Source organism: Pelophylax lessonae (assembly GCF_965119305.1).
Source record: "Pelophylax lessonae genome assembly, chromosome: 3".
NCBI lineage: Eukaryota > Metazoa > Chordata > Amphibia > Anura > Ranidae > Pelophylax > Pelophylax lessonae.
The window spans coordinates 483559709-483582262 of NC_138770.1; the positions used below are offsets into that span (position 1 = coordinate 483559709).

The 22554-nt window shown below is 45.8% G+C and overlaps 1 protein-coding gene across 1 annotated transcript in view; it reads left to right on the forward strand.

The window, feature by feature from the left end:
• MTR (5-methyltetrahydrofolate-homocysteine methyltransferase) overlaps nt 1-22554 on the forward strand; it is a 1642758-nt gene that overhangs the window by 1015 nt on the left and 1619189 nt on the right. Inside the window, exons 2-3 of the mRNA XM_082249226.1 lie at nt 491-705; nt 16756-16845. Of these exons, the coding sequence (XP_082105352.1) occupies nt 491-705; nt 16756-16845 (305 nt within the window). The remainder of the gene's footprint in view (nt 1-490; nt 706-16755; nt 16846-22554) is intronic.

Here is a 22554-nt window from a genome sequence, read left to right on the forward strand (position 1 = left end):
CACTCGACTAGTGCCCAGGTGGAGTGGATAGGTTACGCAGCCATCTTCCTCTGCCACACACATGCGCCCCTGACCATCAAGAAATTCTCATTTTAAAATGTGTAATATTTCCAAAAGTTTTTCTGGTCGATTTAATTCTCACTTCATTTGCATCTCTGCAGGCTTTTTTCTATTTAGTTCTCCCCAGTTGATCCTGCCAGGTCAACTTTTTAGCCTCTGCTCATGCATAATTGTCACCCTAGGTTGTGCAGACTTCCACTAGTGTGTTAAACCAGTTTAGTACAGCTTTCAACTTCTGTTCCACCCACTACTATAACACATGCTCATAGAGGAAAGGTGAAGCTTAGAGCTACACAGCTTTCTAATGAAAATATAAAAAAAAAAAGTAATGCATTTTTTTTTTTTTTTTGGTATAGTAATTTAATTAACTTTAACTTTTGTTTTATTTCTCATTGCAAAATTGATCAGTATATCATTTTCATTATTGTAGCTGTTCTACAGAGCAGTCTCCATGAGGAACTGGAATCTGTTTTCCGCGAAAGAATCCTGGTGCTTGACGGTGGGATGGGCACCATGATCCAACAGCAATCTCTCTCAGAAGATTCATTCAGGGGGCAAGAATTTGCAGACCATAGAAAACCCTTAAAAGGAAATAATGATATTTTAAGCATCACCCAGCCTGATATAATCTACAAAATTCACAAGGTAATTTTAAGTGCAATATTCTATACAGTAACGGAAGGCCTATATATAGATTTACCGTATATACTCGAGTATAAGCCGAGTTTTTCAGCACATTTTTTTTGTGCTGAAAACGTCCCCCTCGGCTTATACTTGAGTCAAGAAAAAAAAAAGTCCCTGGCCGCTCCGACGGGCTTAAGCTTTAAAAATGGCGCCGCCTGGCGCATACATGTCACCGCGCCGCTGCCGCTCGGGAGAGGCCGGGAATAGCCGAAAGTATGCGAGCGGCGGCGCGTGCGCAATGACGTTTTGGCGCCGGGCGGCGCCATTTTTAAAATGAAGGCGCCTCTGGAACAGGTAAGTGAAACGGCTGCACTACCTGCCATTATGCAGGGCTGCGGGCACTCTACAAGGGATGCAGTGCTGCGGGCATGGTCCACCTGTACCATGCCCACAGCACTGCATCTCCTGTAGTATGCCCACAACCCCGGATCCTCTTGCACCATGCCAGTCACCCTGCATTCTCCTGCACCATGCCAGTCACCCTGCATTCTCCTGCACCATGCCCGCCACCCTGCATTCTCCTGCACCATGCCCGCCGCCCTGCATTCTCACCCTAGTCTTATACTCGAGTCAATGATTTTTCCCATCTTTTTGTGGTAAAAGTAGGGGCCTCGGCTTATACTCGGGTCGGCTTATACTCGAGTATATACGGTATATATGTTGTCTTTCACTGCTGACCTCTTTATGAAATGACTAGTTTCTTTGCTGTCACTAGCAAGGTTGCCTCTGCTTGTTCTTATAGTTTCAGTGCTTCTTGAAGAACTGAACTGGTTAAAGTATCCTGAGTTGAGGCCAAAGTGAAGTAGAAACTGAGTTGCATGCTTATTTAAAGCTGGTGCCAAAGAAATGATTAAGGCCATTTGCTATGCACAACAGCCATACAACAAATGCTGGGATCACACATGCTGCACTTACAGCAGGGGGCTGAATCCCATGCAAATCGGGTCCAAATGTCTGCCTAAATTGGCACCTGATTCGGAGCTAAAGATTCACAGGACCCCTTCCAAATGCGTACAGCGGCCACCCCGGAGGTGTGAACTGGCTCCATTGAGAGCCGGTCACACTCTCTCCAGTCATGCCAATTGGATGCAGGAAAACCTGCATCCAATTTGCATAAGTGTAAACCCAGCCTCGCTATCTTCTTCCTTTTTTGTTCAAGAAGGAAAAAAAAAAGGCATTGATGGCAACCCTTTGTTTCTCTAAATACAGGTTTCCTTGGAAGAATGCTCCTCTCTGCAGTCTGATTAGGTGAAAGTGTCTAACTGAGAATTTTGTGTACCCAACCAGGGACCTGTGAGTGTTATTCGCAGGTATACTAAGTGAAAATAAAGGACAAAAATGTCTGTGGGGAAAGAAAAACACAAAAAAAAAAGATGCAGCACTCCTAAATGCTTTTGAAGGGTAGTTAAGATGTGCCAAAAAGCTTTGAGATGCTAACCTCAGAGTTGCTTGGAAGCTTTAATTGCTTTGACCAGTGAAGAATGGATTAAAGTATATCTAAATGCAAAACCTTTTTTTCTCTTACGTCCTCCGACAGTCGCCGCCCTCTTCATATTCGTCACAATGGGGGTTATTAGACTTTGCTCTGAAGGAGTAGCTAGGCAACAGAATATGTCAATATAAAAGTTTTAACACATCCCACCCCCAGGGGGTGGTCCCCTCAGTCAATACCCTCCCACTTCCTGTATCCATACTCCAGTTTCAATGTCTAGCTTGTCAGGAGTAGCTGGATGTCTCTATGCTGGGGCATTTGTCTCAGCCTTATCTCTATTCTTTTTTTGATTTTGTTTGAGTTTTTTCTCTGTTTGCTTAGCTGTTCATTTTGTCAGCGTTTAGTTCTTCTGATGAAGAGGATTCGTGCGGGCTGGGACTCGGGCTGATCCCCCTGGTCGCAGGTTGTGGGTCAGTGGTTTTCCCGGCCTGCCATTGAGCGTTCAGCCAGGTATCGCTCCTGGCACAGTGAACGACCCATCCCTGTTCGGTGCAGGGATGCTTGGTGAGGTGGCTACCTCACTGGACGCTGTGTGGTTTCTTAACCCCAGTTTCGTGCGTCCTGGATGTGACTCTCCCTGCCTCATGTGCTGCGGTTTGTTCGCCTGTGCGGGTCCCCCGCGTCATTAGAAGGTAAGTGTACTTATGTGGGGACCTGTCTGTCAGGGAGGGTGTCAGTCTGGGACTGTGTAACCTGCCTCTATTCACACTATTTGGCTCCCTGTCATTCTGCCTGCACGCTGTGGGCTGCAGGAGGGGGGGCTGTGTGGCACTGTGTGTCTGCCTGTTACTGTGTGAAGCGCTGTGTGCTGTGGGGCATGCCTTTGGTCATGTTGGGGGCACTGTACAGCTGTCGCTGCGGCGACCTGCCATGTTGATTTTTACATGGGTGATGTGTTACATCGCAGAGCGGGGGAGCGGCGTTTTCGGCGCCAAGCGCCGCCATTTTTGCCTGCATCGCCCCGGCCGCATGTTTTCAATGCGGGCGGCCATTTTCTTGTAGCCTCTAATAGGCTTTACAAGAGCGCCCTGATTGCATCACTTCCTCTTTCCTGATGTGCACCGATCGCAGCAGCAGCTACTACAGGGGTCCCCTCAGGTTTTTAAGTTTTCTATCTGCCTGTATCCATTGCCTGTTTTCTGTGCTCTCCCTGTGGGGGTCTCATTAGGCTTGTGTGTGTGGCGGTGGGCTGCGCTCGCCGCGCTTGTTAAGGGGGCAGTTAACCCTTTCTTGTCAGCATAAGTTTTGTGGGGCAATGGATTCTCAGGAGGGCAAATTTCCTGCCACATTGGTGGGTAGCCAGGGGACTGCTGTTTCTCCCCCAGGGGGGGATTTGGCTGTGATTGTGGCTAATCTTGCTGCCCAGGTGCAAATGTTGGTGGCTGCTCAATCCACAAAAAGGTCCAGAGTTTCAATTTCCTCTGGTTCAGAGGGTGATGGTGCGGGGGCTGATATGGCCGGGGTCTCCTTGTCGGGGTCCCGTTCCTCCCTGGATCTTGTGGAGGCTGAGGTTGAAGGGGTGGATAATTCTCCCCCTGGCTCGTCTGAAGAGCTTGCACTCATGGATGACTTGGTTGCTTCCATCAAACAAACGCTGCGCTTGCAAGATGAACCGTGTCCGCCGGCTGCTTTGGCAGCTTATGGGACAAAGAGAAGGCGCAAAACATTGCAGGTTTTTCCCTGCACTGATGATTTTCAGAGCACCGTTAAGGAACAATGGCGTAATATTCGCAAACCTTTTGCGGTACCCAGTAGGTTTAAACTGCGTTATCCCTTCACGCCCGCTACTGACGAGCGTTGGTGTGTACCACCTCCTGTGGATCACGCGATCGCGGTTCTGAAGCGATTCCTGCTGAGGATACCCCGGTATTCCGGGATGCCACAGACAAGAGGCTGGAGTCTCTTGCCCGTCATACCTATTCTATTATGGGTTCTATGCTAAAAGCTCTGTTTGCTTCCCTTATGGCGGTTGCGAGTTGGACGCAGGTGCTTAGGCGCGTTTTGGTGGCTGACTCAGCCCCGCAGGCGACATTGGACATGGTGGATCAAATCCATCAGGGTGTCATGTATTTGTGCGATGCGGACTTGGATATGGTCCCGTTGGCCGCACGTGTACACGGTGTGGCGGTGTTGTCTCGCCGTTTGGTTTGGTTGAAGTGTTGGTCGGTGGACCAATCTTCTCGCAAGACTTTAGCCAATCTCCCTTATGACGGTTCTCGTCTGTTTGGCGAATCCTTGGATACTCTGATTAAGGGGATCACTGGGGGTAAGAGCACGCTCTTACCCCAATCCCAGAAGGCTAAGTCGGCTCCTGGTAAGAAGCATGCTTCCTTTCGGCCCTCTCAGGGGTCCTTTCGGCCGCACTTTAAGGGCAAACCGTTCAAAGGTCAGGGCTCTCAAAAGAAGCCGTGGACAGGTAAGCAGAAGTCCGGCCAATCCGGATCCGCTGCCCAAAACAGTGCGGCCTGAAGGGGCGCCCTCACCCGGTTCTGGGGTGGGGGGTCGCTTGCTCGGTTTTCTACAACCTTGGCTGGCCCGTGTTCGGGACAGGTGGGTTCAGGAAATCGTTCGATCTGGTTACAAGATCGAGTTTCTCTCTCGGCCGGAGAGCAGATTTTTTCCCTCAAATCTTCAACTGTCTCCGGAGCGTTTGCGGGATCTGCACCTGGCGGTGCGGGACCTGAGAGCTCAGGGAGTGGTGGTCCCGGTGCCTCATCGGGACAGATTTCGGGGGTTCTATTCAAATCTGTTCACTGTACCCAGGAAGGAGGGCAAGGTTCATCCAATTCTGGACTTGAAGGCTCTAAACCGCTTTGTGCGGGTTCGCAAGTCCCGCATGGAATCTCTGCGGTCGGTGGTGGCTGCCCTGGTTCCGGGGGAATTCATGGCCTCCATCGATCTGAAGGATGCGTACCTTCACATCCCCATTTTCAAGGGTCACCAGAGGTACCTTCGATTCGCCATTGCGGAGGATCACTACCAATTCGTGGCGTTGCCTTTTGGCCTCGCTTCGGCTCCGCGGGTTTTCACCAAGGTGCTTGCGCCACTGCTGGCCTTGTTAAGGGCCCAGGGCATCTCTGTCCTGGGGTATCTGGACGACATTCTGGTTCGATCTGCGACCAGCCAGGGTCTGGAGAAGGATCTGTCCGTCACGGTGCAGACTCTGCAGGAGTTTGGTTGGACGATAAATTATCCAAAATCGACACTGTGCCCGGAGGTTCGTCTTCCCTATTTGGGAATGATCCTGGACTCGGTCCAAGCGAAGGTCTTCCTACCGGACGACAAAATCAAGGTTCTTCAGGGAGAAGTCCAGTCCCTCAGGGACGTTCCGTGCTCATCCCTGCGAAAGTGCATGCGGTGTCTGGGTCTGATGGTCTCGGCTTTCGAGGCGATTCCCTTTGCCCAGTTTCACACGAGGGGTCTCCAAGCGGAGATTCTGTCCAAGTGGGACGGGCGTCCGCAGTCTCTGGATGTCCAGATTTCGTTGAGCCGTCGCACCAGAAGGGATCTTCTGTGGTGGCTCCAGTCCCCGGTGGTGTCGGGGGGGGGGGGGGGGAAAGTCTTTTCGTCCTCTTTCATGGACGGTGATCACCACGGATGCCAGCCTGTCGGGCTGGGGTGGTGTTCTGGGCGTTCTGTCCGCCCAGGGGACTTGGTCGGAGGAGGAATCCTCCCTTCCGATCAACATTCTGGAGTTGCGTGCGATAACTCTCTGCCTTCACCGTTGGACGGACAGTCTGCGCGGCTGTCCGGTTCGGGTGCAGACGGACAATGCCACGGCGGTGGCTTACGTCAATCACCGAGGGGGCACCAGGAGTGCCCGAGCGGCTCGGGAAGTGGCCGACATTCTTTCTTGGGCCGAGACTCATGTCCCGGCGATATCGGCGGTACACATTCCGGGGGTGGAGAACTGGCAGGCGGATTATTTGAGCCGCCAGACCCTGGATCAGGGGGAATGGTCTCTCCACCCGGCTGTCTTCCAGATGTTGTGCGCGAAGTGGGGTCTTCCGGAAGTGGACCTGTTCGCGTCTCGTCTGAACAACAAGGTAAAAAGGTTCGTGGCAAGGACGCGCGATCCTCGGGCAGATGCGTCCGACGCGTTGGTGGCCCCGTGGCACCAGTATCGGCTGCTGTATGCATTCCCGCCGATTCAATTGCTGCCCAGGTTCCTTCGCAGGTTGAACTCGGAACCACACGCGGTGATTCTTGTGGCACCGGACTGGCCTTTCCGGTCCTGGTACGCGGATCTCGTGAACCTGGTGGTCGACACTCCTTGGCGTCTGCCTCTTCGAGAAGATCTCTTGTCTCAAGGGCCGATATTCCATCCTGCTTTACAGTCGCTGGCTTTGACGGCCTGGCTGTTGAAACCGAGGTCCTGAAGGATAGGGGTCTCTCTCCGGAGGTCATTCACACTTTGATTAACGCGAGGAAGTCTTCCTCGGGGAAGGTCTATCACCGTACTTGGAAGGCCTATTTTGCCTGGTGTGAGTCCAGGGGGTTTTCACCTCGCACATACTGTGTCTAGGGTGTTGTCCTTCCTTCAGACGGGTGTCGACCAGCGTATGGCGTTGGCTACGGTCAAGGGTCAGGTGTCTGCGCTGGCCGTTCTCTTTCAACGTCCTATAGCGTCTAACTATTTGGTTAGTACCTTTGTTCAAGGGGTGCGACATCTGGTCCCTCCTAGGAGGGCACCCTTGCCTCCTTGGGACTTGGACCTTGTGCTGTCCGTGTTACAACACGCTCCTTTTGAACAGATCAGGAAGATCTCGTTGTCCATGTTGTCCAAAAAAAGTCGCTTTTTTGGTGGCGATAACTTCGGCTCGTAGGGTTTCGGAGCTGGCGGCTTTGTCCTGCAAGTCTCCGTACTTGGTCCTTCATCTGGATAAGGTGGTCTTGCGACCCAACCCTTCTTCTTTTCTTCCGAAGAGCGTTTCGGATTTTCACATCAATGAGGACATTGTCCTGCCTTCGCTCTGCGCGAAGCCCAAACATCCGAAGGAGGTGGAGCTGCATTCCTTGGATGTTGTTCGGGCGATTAGGGTTTACCTGAAATCGACTGATTCTTTCCGCAAGTCGGATTCCTTGTTTGTCCTTCCTGAGGGACCTCGGAAGGGCTTGGCTGCGTCGGCCTCTACCATTGCCAAATGGATCAGACAGACTGTGGAACAGGCCTATACTTTGAAGGGGAAAGTTCCCCCTGTGCCTGTGAAGGCGCACTCTACAAGATCTCTTGAGTACGTCTTGGGCCTGTCGTCATGGGGCTTCTGTGGCCCAGGTGTGTAAGGCGGCGACTTGGTCGTCCGTTCACACCTTCACGAAATTCTACAGAGTGGATGTTCAGGCATCGGCAGATGCTTCCTTTGGCCGCAAGGTTCTTAGTGCGGCAGTTCCTTAGAGCCTCTTGTATGGGCTTCTTGGCTGTTTGGGATACATGTTGTTATCCCTGGGTTATTTGTTTTCCTGGGATTTTTTTGCTTCTGTTGAGCAAGTTTTTTTCTTCTGTTGCCCAGCTGGTTTCCTTCCTTTGGTAAGGTTCCTTTCTCTGCTGTGGAGACGGCGTTGCCTTGGGCGCGGCTGCGTTTCCCACCCCTCATGTTTGCACTGCTTTGGGACGTCCCCATTGTGACGAATATGAAGAGGGCGGCGACTGTCGGAGGAAGTAAGAGAAAACGGAATTTTTGTAAAATCTTACCTGTAAAATTCCTTTCTCTGAGTCCTCCGACAGTCGCCGCCCCCGCCCCTCTTTTGGGGTTGTTTGTACTCTCTACTGCTATTCCACTGAAACTGGAGTATGGATACAGGAAGTGGGAGGGTATTGACTGAGGGGACCACCCCCTGGGGGTGAGATGTGTTAAAACTTTTATATTGACATATTCTGTTGCCTAGCTACTCCTTCGGAGCAAAGTCTAATAACTAATAACCCCCATTGTGACGAATATGAAGAGGGCGGCGACTGTCGGAGGACTCAGAGAAAGGAATTTTACAGGTAAGATTTTACAAAAATTCCGTTTTTATTTTTTATTTCACATACAGTAGGGAGGATTATAACCCCTATCCCTATTATTCCTGCCATCTTGAGGAGATTTCCCTTCACTTCCCCACCCATGTCCAAAACTGGAACTGGAAATCTCTCCAATGTTAGGGAATCCCTAGTTGTTAGCAGAGTCGGTGTCCCATTAGAAAACTTCCCCTCTTCCTGTTCTAGTTACAACCTAAAATTTGGGCTTTTCTTTCACTTTTAGTGATTACTGTAGTAGAACAAATAGAGAGGGAACACAGCTATAAAAACTGACAGGTGTCCAAATCTATCTCTCTATAAAACCTAAAAAAAAAAAAAAAAAAGCACACAAGTGGTTTTCTAGTGTAGCTGCTGATGTGAATGGACTCTTTAATAAAGTTGAACCTAGCCTTTAAGTATTGCGCCCCTGCTCAGTGGTGCAATGTCAGGCTCCTGTGAACTCTTCCTTTAGCTCTCTGCCCGTACCTTGGTAAAGTCTGTCAAGTGGTGGGTTTGAGGAAGATTCTCTAGGCTACTACTGCGTTGATTATCGCACTTTTAGTCCATTCAGACGGTGGAAGACAGGACTCGTAGTTTATTCATTTACAGAACCCAGTAAATGAATAACTGGTGCCGCTGTGCTGGCAGAACTCCACATAGCTGTAATATTTTTAAATGTGACCGTGTCTGTGGGGGAGAAAAACTGCCCACTGTCACAGGAGGTAATGTGAGGGTTGAGTGGAAGGCGTTTGCACCACGTTACATCCTAAACATGTATTGTTGCAAAAGGTTGACTTGGCCTTTATGCAAGCCATTAACTAATAACCTCCGCCTAGTCACTATATATAAATGGCCAGGTGGGATCTTTCTTGTTCTGGGAGGACATACAAGAATGTTTCTATTGCCCTCCTGCTCCAGAGCATCTAAAAAGTTATATATAATCAGGAAATTTAGGTTTGTAGTTTACACCCCTGGAAAGTCTGAAGGTGGTCCTTGTATTTTGGGCCCTCTTTGTGGTTAGGCTGCATTAAAAAAAAAAAAAAAAAAAAAAAAAAAGCAGCGGTAACTCCATAGTCAGGGGAGTATCAGCATGTGTTTTCTTTTTTTTTTTTTGGGGGGGGGGGGTTAATTGTAAGTGTGCCTGTGGTGTGTGTGTGTGTGTGTGTGTGTGTTAACTTTAGAAATCACTTTGTGCAAAAACAAAACCATTGTATTTAATGTCTTTATTTTCGAAAACATAGCAAAGTCACATGCCTCGGTTTACTTTAAAAAAAAAAAAAAGGCATTTTAGGGCCTCAAGTAATGAGATAGACAATCAGACCATCAGCATCAATCACTTTAAATACCACCTCGATCTTGCATTACTAAGAATTGTCATCCAAAATGACAGCACTGAAAAATGGCCTTGGCAGGAAGGGGGCAAAAAAGTCTGGTGTTGAAGTGGTTAAACCCAAGAAAAAAAACGCAGTATGTTTCAGCTTACTAGCTCTAGTTTTGAAAACTGATGCAGCCACCATATCTCATAACCTTTTCAGATTCGCATCTGGGCAGCCAAACCTGAAATTCAAACCTAAAATGTATGTACATTTTTTTCAAACATGTTTCTGGTAGAATAACCACTGTACTACCCACATGTCGCTGGAAGTTTAGCAGTTATAGTAGAATGATGCCTGCAGCAGTAAATAGTCTAAAGAAAAATAGCGATGCACTTTCTCTCTCTATATTCAGTATCTCACAAAAGTGAGTATAGCACTCACATTTTTGTAAATATTTTATATCATTTAATGTGACAAACTGCAGAAATTTACACCTTGCTACAATGTAAAGTAGTGAATGTACAGCTTGTATAATAGTGTCAATTTGCTGTCCCCTCAAAATAACTCAACACACAGCCATTAATTTCTAAATCGCTGGCAAGAAAAGTGAGTACACCTCTAAGTGAAAATGTCCAAATTGGGCCCAAAGTGTCAATATTTTGTGTGGCCACCATAATCTTCCAGCACTGCCTTAAACCTCTTGGGCATGGAGTTCATCAGAGCTTCACAGGTTGCCACTGGAGTCCTCTTCCACTCCTCCATGATGTTATTACCAAGCTGGTGGATTTTAGAGACCTTGCGCTCCTCCACCTTCTGTTTTGAGGATGCCCCACAGATGCTCAATAGGGTTTAGGTCTGGAGACATGCTTGGCCAGTCCATCACCTTTTTACTCTCTCAGCTTTTTTAGCAAGGCAGTGGTCGCTTTGGAGGTGTGTTTGGGGTCGTTTATCGTGTTGGAATACTGGCCTGCGGCCCAGTCTCATAAGGAAGGGGGATCATGCTCTACTTAAGTATGCCACAGTACATGTTGGCAATCATGGTTCCCTCAATGAACTGTAGCTCCCCAGTCCTGGCAGCACTCATGCAGCCCCAGAATATGACACTCCCACCTTCATGCTTGACTGTAGGCAAGACACACTTGTATCTATATTCTTTACCTGGTTGACGCCACACACTCTTGACACCATCTGAACCAAATAACTCTATCTTCCTCTCATCAGACCACAGGACATAGTTCCAGTAATCCATGTCCTTAGTCTGCTTGTCTTCAGCAAACTGTGTGTGGGCTTTCTTGTGCATCATCTTTGGAAGAAGCTTCCTTCTGGGATGACAGCCATGCAGACCAATTTGATACAGTGTGTGGCGTATGGTCTGAGCACTGACAGGCTGACCCCCCCCACCCCCCACCTCTTCCCCCTCTGCAGCAATGCTGGCGGCACTCAATATGTCTATTTCCTAAAGACAACCTCTGGATATGACGATGAGGACGTGCACTCAACTTCTTTGGTTGACCATGGTGAGGCCTGTTCTAAGTGTAACCTGTCCTGTTAAACCACTGTGCTGCAGTGTTAATTTTGGCAGCAAATTTCAATTTAGTTTTAGTCTTAGGACTAAAATGGCATTTTAGTTTTAGTCCAATTTTAGTCTTCTGCAAGTATTTTAGTTTTAGTCGTATTTAGTCGACTAAAACTCCAGTACATTTTAGTCGACTAAAACTGCTTACATTTTAGTCGACTAAAACTCCAGTACATTTTAGTCGACTAAAACTAATTTTAGTCATCTAAATGGTCATGGTCAGGTCAGAGAGGAGGCCTGTAATGCTGCTGCCTGCAGTCAGTGCAGTGAGTGCACACAGTGCTGCTCAGAGTGCTGGATGGGGGGTCTCAGGTTTAAGGGTGGTCTCTGGTCTGACTCTGAACTGAAGTTGTTGAACAGGATGGGCCGGGCAGGCCTCAGCGGCCTATATGCACGCACACAGTCCTGGATGGATGGCGGAATCGGATGCCAGTGGTGACTGATGAGTGGTCTGAGGGAACTCAGGGAGGCAGTAATAGCTGGCCTGGCTGTTAACTCACAGTGGGTGCTCTGCTCTGGATGTGGTGGTGGCCGGGTGCCAGTGCCGTGTGACGAGTCTGGCTGTAGTGCTGCAGTACTCTGGTGAGGTCAGGTGACTGGTCTCGAGTCGACTCTCTTGTAGTAGTCCACTCCTCGCGTCGGACGTCACGGGGCACGCTACGCCAGACGCCACACAGGCGGAGCTCCGTGAAAACCCCTTGGGTAAACGTCCCTGCCTCACATTCTCGTTTTTGTTCGTTAACGAAAACTGATTTGATTTTCATCATAGTTGTCGTCATTTGACGAAAATGTGCTATACTTTGTGTCTCGTTTTTGTCAGTTGAAAAATGCCGGGTACGAAAGTGGTGACAAAACGTTTTCGTTGACAAAATTAACACTGCTGTAAACTCCATTGGCTGTAATGTCATTGCACATATTATATTAAAAAAGAATAGCGCGCAAATGCAAAAGAAATAACTACCAAATCTGAAGACAATCCATAAATAAAAATGGGGGGTTTGGTCCCACCATATGGCCATATCGTGCTCAAGCCCACTACTGCGTCAAAGTACCCCATTATCAGTGGGTCCTACACTATCCATGAAAAAGAGATGAATCCAGCCTTTCTAACCCTTGGAGATAATACTCCTTGCTGGGAAGGATGTGCAAATGCACTACAGGGGACTCCTCCTATATCCACTTGATGGTGGACACTGATTGAGTACAGGTGTGTGTGGGGGGGTGGGGAGGGTTGCTCAACCTCGATAGTCTGGTCAGACCGAATACATAATAAACAGGCAAAAAATTTTTGGGGGAGCATACCCATGTATTTCTATTGCACATATTACCTGAATATATTACCAACATCAAATATTAGGGAAAATATAAGAAAAGCCTTTTTCTTAATTGTTTAGTTTTTAGCAGCTTAGTAGATGCTCCTTGTGACGGTGGTGGGTATCAGACCCCTGGCCTTCTCATCCAACTCGTGACTAAAGACCAAGCAATCTCACACCCTGCCGTCACTTGTGTAACAATGCCACTCTCAGCTGCACCCGACACACAGATTGTCCAGCTTGCTGGACCACAATCTAGATGCCAGCAGACTGAGAGCGATTGTCACCGGGTTAATTAAACGATTAACCCTTTCTCTGCCAACACCGCTACATTTGAATGAGCCCAGCGGACGCTCGTGATTTTAGAAATATCAATTATGACTTTAGAATAATCATCCATAACACGCTCTGTCACATGCAGACAGGAATGTCCGGAGGATTTATCCTAACAGTAGCGCTCTCAGGAGGCAGGTTCTTTGGGTCAGTTTGCGTTTTAAGAGCTTAAGAGACAAAATTAACACTTTTCAAAATCAGGTTTAATTATAAGGTTAAGATTGGTGCAAATAAAAATATTTACAGAAAAATGGGTTACAAAGAAATAGACACAATGCAGCAATTTAGAAATATGAAGATAAAGAATGTAAATACTTGCATTCAAAAAGTCCTGGTATTATCAGAGTTCCAGAAGCTAAACATGTGTGATCGGTCTCCAATGGATAGATGTTCCTTTTCCTTGATGTTACATGAGACTGAGAGCTCCATCAGCTCCTGTCTTTTTCTCTGAGTTCAAGAGGGCGGTGACGGACACCCCTGACCAATTACAACAGAGTGGCAAAAGGGCTGTCCAGTGGTTTACGACCATTTCAAATGTACTTTTGTGGACAGTCATACCACTCCTAATATCTCGACATATGTAAGGGGTTACATTCTTGAAACTGATATTTTATAACTAAGCATGTAATTTGCTTTCAAACAATATCAAACATGAATATCTTTTATCACAGAGGGAATATCTTATCGCTTGTACCAATTCCCTGTATGTCAGGGTGACCATGTGTGGTCTTGTTACGTCCAGTATGTTATTTGGCATTCAAATATTTACTTTTTGTTAATATGTTATGTTCAGGTAAAAAGTTATGCATTTTGTGTAACTATGTTCATTTTCCTAATGATCAATTTGGCTGGTGGAATTCCACACAGCCTGGTCAGCCTTAGTGAACATCTGTGCTGATAAGATTTTACAACCTGGCCTGTCAGGATATGGCTTGAGATAAGATCTGCTTTATGACCTCATGCTGTTCTTGGAAGACACCACTCCTGCTAGAATGTGGGAAGGTGGGGGCTACTTTAACTCCAGGGAGAGAGAGGGGGGAAGGAAATGACAGATTTTAAACGAACTGGTCGCCTGTCACTGTACAAAATGGATGCTGTGAAGACAAAATGGTGTCCCAACGCTCGACACCATTACACTCCTTACTAATGCGTATGCAGTGGTGCAATACATGTTTAAACTTTAATGTGCTATTCTTACATGCTCTGGATGGAATTGTTGCCGATATAGAAATGGCCAGCAAAGGAGTGTTAATTTTGATGATGTCCATTTTTTATTTAGTTTTAGTTATAGTCTTATGACTAAAATGCCATTTTAGTTTTAGTCGTATTTTAGCCGACTAAAATTGTGTTAATTTAGTCGACGAAAATGTTTTTAGTTGCCAAAATTAACACTGCTGTGCTGCAGCTCTGTTTCAGGGTTTTGGCAATCTTCTTATAGGCTAGGCCATCTTTATGTAGAGCGGCTATTCTTCTCAGAGTTCTTTGCCATGAGGTGCCATGTTGAACTTTCAGTGACCAGTATGAGAGAGTGAGAATGAGAACACCAAATTGAACACACCTACTCCCCATTCACACCTGAGACATTGTAACACTAACCAGTCACATGACACCAGGGATGGAAAATGGCTTGATTTGGACATTTTCACTTAGGGGTGTACTCACTTTTGTTGCCAGCAGTATAGACATTAATGGCTGTGTGGAGTTGTTTTTTTTTTTTTTCTAATGTTTTATTTATTCAAAGAAGGACAAACCAGAGCAAATACATACAGTACAAAGCAGAAAACAACATATGGTGGCAGCATACGCCAACAAAAATATATCTGAAACAATGTAACATCCCACAAGGTACAATAAGACCCATAGGTGGTTATAATATTAACAGTTGGAATGAGGGTATATGCCTCTAAGGCACAATAAGAAAAGTAACGTGCAGTCGGTGTGTGGAGTTTTTTTGAGAGGACAGCAAATTTACACTGTTAAACAAGCTGTACACTCACTACTTTACACTATAGCAAAGTGTAATTTCTTCAGTGTTGTCACGTGAAAAGATATAATAAAATATGTGAGGGGTGTACTTTTGTGAGATACTGTAGTTGTTTGTTTAAATTTACTGATTTATTACCCTCTTCTTTTGCTTTGTGCCCCTTTCACTCAGGGTTGAATTCCTCCAAGCGGATCCGCCTGCTCTGCAGGGGATCTCTCCACTGATCCCCCGCTTAGAGGGCGGATGACAAGTTCGTGTCCGCTCCGCTATGCAGACACAGACGCAGTCCTCTGTCCTCAATGGAGTGGTCGGATGGAAACAGACTGCATGTCCATTTTCCTTTCAAAAGGCATCCGATCCGTTAGGCCAGATGGATGGCGAACGTATCCACATCTGTTTTTAGTGGATCGGATGTCAGTGGGTGACAGCAGACCTATGTCCGCTGACATCTGCAGCCCCATAGAAAACAATAGGTGGTCCGATCGGTGCACTGATGTGAAAGGGGCCTTACAAAAAATCAGTAGCCTTTAATTTTTGTAGCTAGGTTTTTTTTATTTTTTTTTGTTTTTTTTTTTTTTTTTTTTTTCCCCAGCGCAAGGCAATCCATAACACTTGATATTTCAATAAAGTTTGTTTAACCTCCCTGGCGGTATTCCCAAGTGTGGCTCGCGGTTAATTTTCAGTATCAAAAGCGGTAACCCTGAGCCACACTCGGGATTACCCTAGAACGTTACTCACCTTCCCCTGCGCTCCCCCACCGTCGTCCTCACACTCTCTCCCCGCTCTGTGCACGGCCGATTGCTGGCACTTGCCTTCCGGTTCCCTCCCTGCGAGCGTTGCGACGGTGGAACCCAGCGGCAAATTCAAAAGTGTAAAAACACTAAATGACATGATGCAAAACTGTGATCCTAACGGATTACACTGTATCATGCCATTTCAGCACAGGTTTGCACCTGGTGACTTTTTCAGTGCTTTGTGCCTGGAAAATTGTGAATTTCCATAGCCTCCAAAAAGCGTGTGTTGTGTGTTTTTTTTTTTTTTTTTTTTTTTTTTTTTTTTTTTTTTTTTTTTTGCGCAAAATCGCTTTTCGACGAACTGGAAAACGGCAACAGTGAAACGGATGTTTCTTTCTGGCACATTGCTTGTGGAGTTTGGCAAGTATATCAAATGATTCTTCGCAATTTCCAACGGAGCGATGTGCCAGAAAGAGACATCAGAATCGTCACTTTCGGTACCTGATGACGAATTTTCCCATAATCGCTTTCACTCCGTTCTTCAAGTAACTCCATTTCGCGGTTTTCCAGTTAGTCTAAAAACGCTTTTGCGCAAAAATGCTTTTTTGACGCCATGGTCGTTTTTCTATTTTCCAGGCACAAAGAACTGGAAAACCACAGGCAGGGCTCTGGGAAAGTCACCAGGTGAAATCCTGTGGTGAAATGGCATGATACAGTGTAATCCGTTAGGATCACAGCTTTGTATCATGTCATTTAGTGTATTTACACTTTTGAATTTGCTCACGGTTCCACCCCCCCCCCCCCCCCCCCCTGCATCACAACGCTTGCAGGGAAGGGAACCGGAGGCCAGGTGCCGGCATCGAGCACACGGCGGGGGATCACAGGGGAAGGTGAGTTTTTTTTATTTTTTATTTTTTGTAAAACGGATTTCTATGCAAAACAATGTACCGATTTCAACACCAAAATCTGAAATAATTATACCGCCAGGGAGATTAGGAAGAAAAAGTAAACCATGCGATTGGTGCATCAGCACTGCTATCATCATATCCATCTATCATGTTCTAGCACAGTAGCTGGGGCAAATGGGCTCTTAAGCATAATAAATCCTAAGAATAAACTGTAGCTTACCAGTCCTTGGATTGAAAATGAATGCAGTCACTATATTTAAGAACATTATCCTGCTTTATGTGAGCCTCACTGAAAGCAAAGACAATTTCTCTCAGTAGTCTACACGTTTCTTACATTTTTGATTTGTTTATTTACAGGAGTATTTGCTGAGTGGAGCAGATATAGTTGAAACCAACACTTTCAGCAGTACCAGTATTGCCCAAGCGGACTATGGTCTTGAACATATGGTGAGACCCTTACCATTGCAATTTGTTTTGGGGGAATTCTGCATGTGTAGCCGTTTTTTCTTTCATTCAAAAAGATGTGGTGCACTCACTGTGCTATACATAATTCACGATTCTTTAACAAAACCTAATATACACAGCAATAAACGTTAAATATTATATAAAAAAAGTCAATAGTGCCATAATATTTAGAAACCTCGCAGTAATACAGATTAACCACTTCTTCTGGACTGGAAGGATTTGCCCCCTTAACCACTTAAGCTCCGGAAGATTTTACCCCCTTCCTGACCAAACCCCTTTTTTCAACTTGGCACTTTGTGACTTTAACTGACAATTGCACGGTCAAGCAATGCTGTACCCAAACAAAATTTACGTCCTTTTTTTCCCAATAACAGTGCTTTCTTTTGGGGGTATTTGATGAGCCCTGCGCTTTTTATTTTTTGCGATATTAATAAAAAAAAAAGAGCGAAGATTTTGCGAAAAAATTACATTTTCAACTTTGTCTTTTAAAAAAAATATCCAATATACTCAATTTGTCTTTTTTTTTTTTTTTTTTGGGCCAAAATATATTTAGCTACATGTCTTTGACAAAAAAAAATTCAATGAGTGTATTTTTATTGGTTTGCGCAAAAGTTATAGCGTCTACAAACTATGGTGTAAATAATGAAATTTACGCAGCTTTAATTTCTGACTGCCTATCTCATTTCATGAAGTGCTAAAATGGCAGGGCAGTACAACCCCCCCCCCCCCCCCAAACTACCACTTTTTGGAAAGTAGACATCCTAAGAAATTTTCTGAGAGGCATGTTGAGCTCATTGAATATTTCATTTTTTTTGTCACAGGTGTTTGAAAAATGACTAAAAATTTTTTTTTTTTTTTTTTTTTTACACAAAGTTGTCATTGAAATGATATATATTGCTCACACATGCCATGGGTATATGTGTAATTACACCCCAAAATATATTCTGCTGCTTCTCCTGAGTACAGGGATACCACATATGTGAGACTTTTTGGGAGCCTAGCAGTGTACGGGAGCCCGAAAACAAATCACCATCATCAGAATTTCAAAGGGCGTACATTTTTCATTGCATTTTCTCACTGCACATTGCATTTAGGAGGCCCCGAAATGTCAAGATACCACAAACCCCCCCCCCCCCCCAAATGACCCCTTTTTGGAAAGTAGACACCCCAAGCTGTTTGCTGAGAGGCATGGTGAGTCCATGGAATATTTTATATTTTGCCACAAGTTTTGGGAAAATTACAATTTTTATTTTTATTTTTTTTTTTTTTACACAAAGTTGTCAGTAAATGATATATTGCTCACACATGACATGGTTATATGTGGAATGACACACCAAAATACATTCTGCTGCTTCCCCTGAGTATGGGGATGCCCCATGTGTGAGACTTTTTTGCAATCTAGCCGAGTACAGGACCCCGAAAATCAATCCCCACTTTCAGGCTTTCCAAGGGCGTAAATTGTTGATTTCACTCCTGACTACCTATCACAGTTTCGGAGGCCATGAAATGCCAAGACAGCACAACCCCCCCCAAATGACCCCTTTTCGGAAAGTAGTCACCCTAAGCTATTTGCAGAGAGGTAGCATAAAATATTCCATGGACTCACCATGCCTCTCAGAAAATAGCTTGGAGTGTCTACTTTGCAAAATGGGGTCATTTGGGGGGGGGAGTTTGTGCTATCTTGAAATTTCAGGGCCTCTGAAACTGTGACGGGTAGTGCAGTGGTAAAATCAGCCATTTACGCCATTAGAAAACCTGAAGATGGGGATTGGTTTTCGGGGTCGCGTACACAGCTAGGGTCCCAAAAAGTCTCACGCATGTGGTATCCCTGTACTCAGGAGAAGCAACAGAATGTATTTTGGGGTGTCATTTCACATATTCCCATGGCATGCGTGAGCAATATATCATTTAGTGACCACTTTCTGTAAAAAAAAAAAAAAAAAAAAAAAAAAACACAAAAAAAAATAAATAATAAATTTCCCGACACTTGTGGCAATAAAATATTCCATGGACTCGCCATGCCTCTCAGCAAATAGCTTTGGGTGTCTACTTTTCAAAAAGGGGTCATTTGGGGGGTGTTTGAACTGTCCCGGCATTTTATGCTCAATCTTATCCACACATCACCCACTCTTCTAACCACTTGAAAACCAAGCCTTTTCTGTGACTTTTTGTTTACATGAAAAGTAATTTTTTTTTACTAGAAAATTACTTTGAACCCCCAAACATTATATATTTCGTTAAAGCAGAGGCCCTATAGAATAAAATGGTGGATGTTGCAAATTTTTTTGTCACACGGTATTTGCGCACAGATTTTCCAAACGCAATTTCTGCGAAAAAAATAACTTTTTTTTTTTTAATTTATTGCACAAATACACTATATAATTCCAAATTGTTTGGTAAAATTTAACCACTTGCTGACCGCCGAACGACTATCTACGTTGGCGGTCAGCCCCTCACAGGCAAACTGACGTAGGTCTACGTCGCTTGCTTGTGAGGGTCTAGGGAGCGCGCGCCGCCGGAGGCGCGCTCCCGCGTGGTCACGGACCCCCCCCCCCCCCCGCGTGTGACCGGCGGACTCGATGTCCGCCGGCCACTCTGCGATCGGCGGGGGAGAGGGAGAAAGTCAGGCAGCTTGTGTAAACAAGCTGCCAGTCATTCTCCTCGGTGTAAAGACACTGATCACACGGATCTACTATGTTGATGTTGATGACTATGTTGATCAGTGTCCTTACAGCTCAAGCCACAGCCAATCACAGTAGAAAGCACGCCCCTAGGGACACACACAGCCCCTCCCTCCCAAATAAAGTTAACCCCTTCACTACCAGTGTATTTTTACAGTAACCGTGCATATGTATAGTACTGATTACTGTAGAAATGTCACTGGTAACCCCAAGTGTCAAAAATGTCAGTCAAGGGTCCGATCTGTCCGCCCCAATGTCGCAGTACCGCAAAAAAAATCGCAGATCGCCGCCATTACGCGTTTAAAAAAAAAAACAACAAAAATCTTTCCCTTTGTTAGTAAACGCGATAACTTTTGCGCAAACCAATCAAAATACGCTTTTTGCCGAAATGGCTGAAAATGTTAAACTTTGATTTTTACATTTTTTTGGGGGGGAATTTCATATAAAAAATTTGAAAAATATTGCTATTTTTGCAAAATTGACGCTCTTTTTTTTTGTTTATAGCGCATGATCAAAAAATCGCACAGGTGATCAAATACCACCAAAAGAAAGCTCTGTTTGTGGGAAAAAAAAGGACGCTAAATTCGTTTAGGTACAGCGTCGCACGACCGCGCAATTGTCCATTAAAGTCACGCAGTGCCGAATTCCAAAATACCCCCTGGTCGTTTAGCAGCCAAATCCTCCGGGGCTTAAGTGGTTAAAAGATGATCTTATGCAGAGTATATAGATACCAAACATGACATGCTTTAAAAACTGCGCACGCCTGTGCAGCAGCAACAAAATACGTACATTTTTAAAAACCTTTAAAAGTCTTTACATATTACCACTTTAGGCTTACAGAGAATTACTGCACTCGACTTGGCATGCGTGGCGATACCTCACATGCATGCTGCAATTGCGGTTTACATATGACACTAGACCAACGCTTGCGTGCGCCATTGTGCGCAGGGACGGGGGGGGGGGGGCTTGATTTTTTTTTTTTTTTTTTAATCATTTTTATTATCACAGTGAATTTAAATATCCCCTATGATAGCAATCTGTAGTGATAGGTACTCCTTCTTCTTCTTCTTTTTTTTTTTTTTTTTTTTTTTCTTTTTTATAAATTGGGGTCTTTTAGACTCTAGATCTCTCCTCTGACCTTTACGCATCTGACCACACCAAAATTGGTGTGATAAAATACTTTCCCAATTTCCCAATGGCCCTGTTTATTTCTGGCGAAACAGAAGTCATGAAATGCTCGTAGCTTCCGGTATCTTAAGCCATAGAAATGATTGGAGCCATTCTCCTCTCCAATTAGCTCTATGGTTAATTGAACCACCGGCTGCACACTCGGGTTAACCGGTGGGACAGGAGAGCCCGAGAAAAACAACGGAAGGCTGCGGAAGGCAAACCTGTGGCCCTGTCGCACAGTTTATACAGTTTGACCCCGTATCTGGCACGCTTGCTGGGGAGATACGGTTTCATAGCAAGGCGGCCAGTAAACTTAATCAGGGACTCGTCAACGCAGACAACTTGTTTGGGGGTAAACAACGCTGCAAACCGCTGATTGAAGTGGTCTATGAGGGGCCGAATTTTGTGGAGCCGATCATATTCAGGGTCTCCCCGAGGACGACATATTTCATGGTCGCTGAAATGCATATATTGCAGAATTTGCTCATATCTCGCCCTGGACATGGAGGCGGAGTACATGCGCATATGGTGAACTGGGCTAGTGGACCAATATAGCCGCATTTCACTCTGTTTAGTTATGCACATGTGGAGGGAAAGGCCCAGAAAGATTTTAAAATCGTGAACCTTTATTGGTTTCCAGCCGAATGGTCTGGCAAGGGGCAAATTTGGGTTGGCGGCGATGAAGTGTTGTGCGTATAAATTTGATTGATCCACAATAGATCTGTAAAGATCTTCCGTGAAGAACAGCTCAAAAAAGTTCAGGGGCGTAAAACCAGCGGTCTCCACGTGGATTCCAGGTTGGGCAGTGAATGGGGGGGGGGGGGGGGAAGTACTGGCGCTGTAGAATCAGTGGGTTGCCAATTGGGATATCCCAGCGCATCAGGGAGGGCACTATGGGCTCTACGGGCCTGTCTTCGAATACGCGGTGACTGCGGGCCACTACTTGTGCTAGCCACCGCACCAGCTTCAACTGCACTTATGGGACTCGCCACGTCACCAAGTGATACTGCAGTGCTGGTTGTACTAGGTCCAGGGTGTACTAGGCCGCAGGCGCTTGCCAGGTCGCCAGAAGGATGAGCGGCACTAGTAACCACACTCTGCTCCATACGAGCACCCTGCTATTCCTGCATCTCAACAACTCCAGAATGGGGTCGGATACGCCTGGGTCTAACGTCGGAGCTATCTGTCAGGGAGCCACTGCTGTCATCAGGTTCGTATACTGACAGTAATTCGGCCAGTGTAGCTTCCCCATTGCTATCATCTGACACGGCCAGTATACTATAAGCCTCTTCACCACTGTACAAACGTTTGTGGACATTTTGGTAACTAAATTTACCTGTACAGTGGTGTTGACTCACAGGTAATAAAAGCACCTGGTTGTCAAGGACTATTTCAAGCGCTACCAAAAAAACTGCTAATGCTAGCAGGGATCAGGCCTGACTCTGCTAACACAGCGGTTTTGTGTGTTGTGTTTTTTTGGAAGTGACCGTAATCTATTGATTACTACACTTGCCTGGGTGAAAGGGTTAAACACAGGCGCTGGCAGGAATCAGTGCTGACCGTGCAAACACTGCGTTTTGGGAACCCTAAACTATGGGGACGCTAGTATAGTTCTGATCAGATCGGATATTGATCTGTTCAAACACTATACTAGTAATGGAAGTGTATGTGTGTGGAAATCAAGGGGTTATTTCTAACTATGCGCCAGGGATCTGCGCTTTTTTTAAACTGACACTAAACTAGCTAATGTCACCTGTGTCACTAATAATGGTGATCAGAAAAAAAACTGTACACTATAAAATTGACACTGTGACAGGGCACGGAAGGGGTTAACTGGGGG